At 44.6% G+C, this 5,070-nt stretch overlaps 1 protein-coding gene across 2 annotated transcripts in view; it reads left to right on the top strand.

Annotated features, from left to right (window-relative positions):
- plaa (phospholipase A2-activating protein) overlaps positions 1-3,851 on the top strand; it is a 5,692-nt gene extending 1,841 nt beyond the window's left edge. Inside the window, exons 6-14 of one of the 2 annotated variants that reach the window (XM_031851059.1) lie at positions 55-190; positions 342-511; positions 638-789; positions 873-1,092; positions 1,243-1,308; positions 1,393-1,464; positions 1,687-1,779; positions 2,378-2,548; positions 2,773-3,850. In XM_031851059.1, coding sequence (XP_031706919.1) covers positions 55-190; positions 342-511; positions 638-789; positions 873-1,092; positions 1,243-1,308; positions 1,393-1,464; positions 1,687-1,779; positions 2,378-2,548; positions 2,773-3,341 — 1,649 coding nt within the window. In that variant the 3' untranslated portion in view covers positions 3,342-3,850. Of the gene's footprint in view, positions 1-54; positions 191-341; positions 512-637; positions 790-872; positions 1,093-1,242; positions 1,309-1,392; positions 1,465-1,686; positions 1,780-2,377; positions 2,549-2,772 lie in introns of both variants that reach the window. The other variant, XM_031851060.1, reaches the window with a different exon arrangement.
- Positions 3,852-5,070: the final 1,219 nt, after the last annotated feature.

The following is a 5,070-nucleotide window of genomic DNA, read 5'->3' as shown; positions in this document are numbered from 1 at the left end:
CCCCCCCCCCCCCCCCCCCCCCCCCGACCTCATACTGGTGCTTTTCCCTTTTAGATTTCATAAGCACGGGAGAGGACAGGACTTTGAGGATATGGAGACAGGGAGAGTGCTCCCAGACCATCCGTCTGCCTGCCCAGTCTGTCTGGTGCTGCTGTATTCTACCTAATGGCGATATAGCCATCGGGGCCAGGTAAGAACTGCATTTGGCATGCTGTGCGGTCAGTCTAGAGTCCATGATCGTGTTCCCTAAACAAATATTTAAACACCGTGTCCTTCTACTGTTCACCACTTTCACTTCTGACATTTTGTGGCTAACCCAGACACTGCTTGTCTGCCCACAGTGACGGCATCATCCGCGTGTTTACGCCAGCTGAAGACCGCATGGCGAGTGTAGAAGACCTGCAGGCTTTTGAGGATGAACTTGCAAAGACCACCATTGACCCCAAGACGGGCGATCTTGGAGACATCAAAATAGAGGACCTCCCTGGAAGGGAACACCTTAATGAGCCTGGTTAGGAAATAGACTGACATTTATGTCATCATATTGTCTATAACCACTGTGTATCTGGTGTTTCTGGTTCACATCTTACACATCCAATTCCCTCCATTAAGATTTGTTTTGCTTATTTCCTCAAAGGGAATCGCGACGGACAGACACGTCTGATCAAAGATGGACAGAAGGTGGAGGCATATCAGTGGAGCGTCAGCGACGACCGCTGGATGAAAATCGGAGATGTGGTCGGAGGCTCAAACCAACAGACCTCCAAGAGCGTGATGTACGAAGGAAAGGTAAAGGCCGTAGGCTTAGTGTCGAAGCAAACTATGCATGCAGGCATGAGAACAGTCACGCATGACTCCTGATCTCCCCTCAGGAATACGACTACGTCTTCACCATTGACGTGAACGAGGGAGGGCCGTCCATGAAGCTGCCTTACAACTTGTCAGAGGACCCCTGGCTGACGGCGCACAACTTCTTGCAGAAGAACGACCTCAGCGCCATGTTCCTCGACCAGGTTGCCAATTTTATTATAGAGAACACCAAAGGACTTGTGGTGGGACCAGCCCCGCCCACTGGTGGTGACCCATTCACTGGTGAGGCCAAATGATTGATACTTGGGTTTGTTTTTCAGCCTTTCAGAAATAGACAATGTCTTCTATACTATACATTTTGATTACAGTAATTAAAGGTTATTAGACTGAATTGATATTTTCCTGAAGGTGTTTTGTTTCTTCCTCTGACAGGAGGGGCTCGGTACATCCCCGGGGCTTCTGATGAAAGGTCAGGTTTTGGAGGCGATCCCTTCACAGGTACAGTATGTTTACTGAAAGATTTCTCACAATCTGAATATCACCAGAGACGTTATTTCACAGCAGTTTTTTTTCTCCACACAGGCTCCGGTCGCTACATCCCAGGGTCGGGTCCGAACCCAAGTGCTCGTGGAGGCGTGGCCGATCCCTTCACAGGTTAGTTACTTACTGAAGGAACCTCTGAATTGTGTATAAACGATAGACAAACTAAACTCATGAGGTCTTACCGCTGACCAGGGATTGATTTGTGACAGCTGTTCAGCGGTAGACTCACAGAAACATTTCTCCTACATGAAGACAGCACGAGGCAGTTGTGTTTGTTAATCTTTTAACGTTCAGTGTTTCTCTCATTGGATCCCTCTGCTGCCTACTCTACAGGAGGAGGTGCCTACAGACAGACGTCAACCAACATCTACTTCCCCAAGACCGACAGTGTGACCTTTGAGCAAGCCAATTCCTCGCAGATCATTGGTGAGCATTTTAAGTCTGCATGTGTCAGTTGAGAGTGACTGATACAACCAACGCTTCCTCTGGCTTTGTCTTAAATACGGTGCTGGAAGCATCAAAAAGCTCAAACTGGTAGAATAGATATCTGCACACTTGGATCAATGCAGAGAACACTTTATTTTTAGTTTTCGGTGTAAAGGACCTTGATCAGAGTGTATGCTTCATCTTCTTCTGTCAGCATACGCTCCGATGAAGGTTCTTTAGACAGAAAGCTAAAAATACACTGTTCTTTGTATAGATTTAAGTGTGCGGATATCTATTCCCTCAGTTGAGAATGACGAAATCTTTCTAAGAACTTTATTAATGAATTTTGAGTGACACTTGAATTGTGTCCAAAGGCCCTGAAAACCTTTTTTCTCGATCAGCTTCTTACTGTGTGAAGGGATCATTTGGGAACATGGCCATTTCTGACAAAGTTAGAACAGTTTAGATTATGTCACATTATAGACTTCAGTATTGTCATGCTGAAATGTTGGTAAATTATTTAATTATCAAACTGTTTTACCTTTACACTTGTGTTTTCAACTGTGTCATGGTTAATGATTTCTTCTTTCCTCGCCAGCTAAGATAAAGGAGCTGAATGGAGATGCACCTCAGGAGCACCGGCTTTCCGAAGAAATTCTGGAAAGCCTTGAGAGGCTGCTTGTATCCGTCTCTGAGCCCAACTCTTCCAAGTCTCCCCCAACCATCCAAGAGATCAACCTGCTGTGGAAGGCTGCTCACTGGCCCGAAGGTACAAAAAATGAAATTCCAACACAATTTATGGTCGTTTCATATTTGCGGATTGATTTTTATGGTTTATTTTTAGTGATAAAGTGAGATTTTTATCATATGACCCCTTTCAATCTGCACCACACCGCTAGATGCCACCAAATCCTACACACTGTCCCTTTTAAGTTTCTTCAGTTTATTACTGTTCACTAACCAAACGGCCCTTTCCCTTCCCATGGACTTCAGACATTGTGTTTCCTGTCCTGGACATTATGAGGCTGGCGGTGCGCCATCCGCAGGTTAACGAGAGCCTCTGTGGAGAGTCGGAGGGAGTCCAGTTGTGCAACCACCTGCTGAGCCTGATGAGGCCTGAGGGGCGTCCCGCCAACCAGATGCTGGCACTGCGGACTCTGTGCAACTGCTTCGGAGGCAGTCACGGCCGAGCCCTCCTCCTGGCCCAGCGTGAAGCGGTGCTATCACGTGCTGCCGACCTGGCCGGCGTCTGCAATAAGAACATCCACATTGCCCTGGCCACTCTTGTGCTTAACTACGCCAGCTGCCTGCACAGCCAACCCGATCTCGATGCCAAGGCCCAGTGCCTGTCTGTGGCCAGTAGAGCTCTGGAGACGGTACAAGACAAGGAGGCTGTGTTTAGGCTACTGGTGGCCTTGGGAACCACTGTGGCCTCAGACCAGACAGCCCGAGACCTGGCTCGCTCCCTGGGTGTCAACTCTCAGATTTCCAAGTTCTCATCGGTGTCTGATTCATCAAAGGTGGCCGAGTGTTGCCAGCTGGTTTTAAAAGAACTACAATGATTTGACTGATTAGAGGGGGAAAAAGGGCCACTTCTTTCTTACTATCACTCTGTTCAGTTGTGGTGGAGACCTAAATAATTGTATGTTCTGCAATAAAAAAGGACAAACTAAATCTCTACATATACTTAGCTTGTGTTTTTATTACTGCACCACCTTTCTAAAGCCCGTGACTAATTTGTTGGGTAAATGTGGGCCGAATGCATGTAATAATGGCTTATAAATGTGTATGTGTGTGATTTGCTACTGCCATTTAACACTTTGACTTGAAGAAATAATACCTGAATAAAGTACTATTACAGAGCAAGTGAAATGCAAATTGTAACTGGGGAAAAACAGCTTTGGTGAGGGACGTGGATATTGTGATGATTAAATGTCCTCACGGGTTAACGCTTCTTAATTTCTTATTAAATTAACCAACTGCTAACCTATACACTACTTATTTGGGATAAGAGCTCTATTTGCAATGCTACACAAAATTTTCACAGTTTGTAACTGTTCTTTCAGTGGTTTAATTATTAAAAAGAGTCTAAAGCAGGGGTTCTTAACCTTTTTGACCTCGGGGCCCAACTTTTCAAGTACAAAGTGTCCCGGGGCCCATTCAAATATTAACACTATTAGTTTAACTAATTGATCTCACTCTTGGTTTGATTTGTATTCAATAACTATATTGTTACCTGTTCAACTCCACCCCTATTTTGGAGCAAAACCGCCTAAAATGACATACCCAAATTAAAATGGCTGTAGCTTCTGAACCACTGTGACTATATGCATCAAAAGTGTCAGAAAACCTGTAGGTCATATAGAAACAGAGCAGTGGGCCTTTGCAGTCAGTAAAAATTGAAGATTTTTGTCTGCATAAAATAAAAAAGTATCTTTCAGTATAAATAACTGCCTGTGGCTGTATCTGTACAGGTAAATGACAGTATAGGGCTGTAACTACACTATCAGTGAACAACTGCCTCAAATTTGAAGAAGATTGGACAAAGTATGACGATTCTACAGTGTTTCTTCCATGAAGAGATCCAGGCGGAGCTCTAAAAGGATATTTGGAGACCCAAATGGACACACGGTAACCAAATGATATTCTGACACACTAAAGGTGTTTCTCCCTTTATATTTTGATATTATATTATTTTCCTTTTATTTTTAGCCGTCGCAAATTGCAAGAAATATATATATATATATAGTCGAAGAAGTGGTATGAAAGTAGGGGACTTAGTGTGCGTAATGGCTGCGACTGAGCGCACGATCGAGTATGAGGGAGCTCAGTTACGCAAGGTTAAACGTTGGTTGACGACTTATAGAAGAGAAAGATAAGGTTTGTACATTAAGTACTAGCGTTTTCTGAAGCTACTAGCTCCATGGTAACATCCGCTAGCACATTGTTGGGTCTGTAATGTGTCTTTTCCCGTCGAAATGCTGCAAGATCCGACTTGCAGCGGTTATGGCGACTTTGGATAGTGTGTGTTTGGGCTCCTTTTGTGAAAAATCCATAAGAAATGAAAGAAAATCGATGGTTTCTTTACAAAGATGAGGGTTTTGGGCATGCTGGGATACCAAACACGGCCATGTTTTGTGACGTAGTTTGCGCGAGCAAGCCGTAGGAACGGAACGGAAGGGGAGGGGATCGAGGACGCCGGCGTCCTCGCGGAGTTGAACAGGCAAAATCCTTGTCAAATAAAAGATGATACAATGTGATGATCACAAACATTTATTTATCATGTGTATG

This window comes from Anarrhichthys ocellatus, unplaced genomic scaffold (assembly GCF_004355925.1).
Source record: "Anarrhichthys ocellatus isolate YVR2014 unplaced genomic scaffold, GSC_Weel_1.0 scaffold11, whole genome shotgun sequence".
Taxonomy (NCBI): domain Eukaryota; kingdom Metazoa; phylum Chordata; class Actinopteri; order Perciformes; family Anarhichadidae; genus Anarrhichthys; species Anarrhichthys ocellatus.
This window is presented reverse-complemented; position numbering and strand designations above follow the sequence as displayed.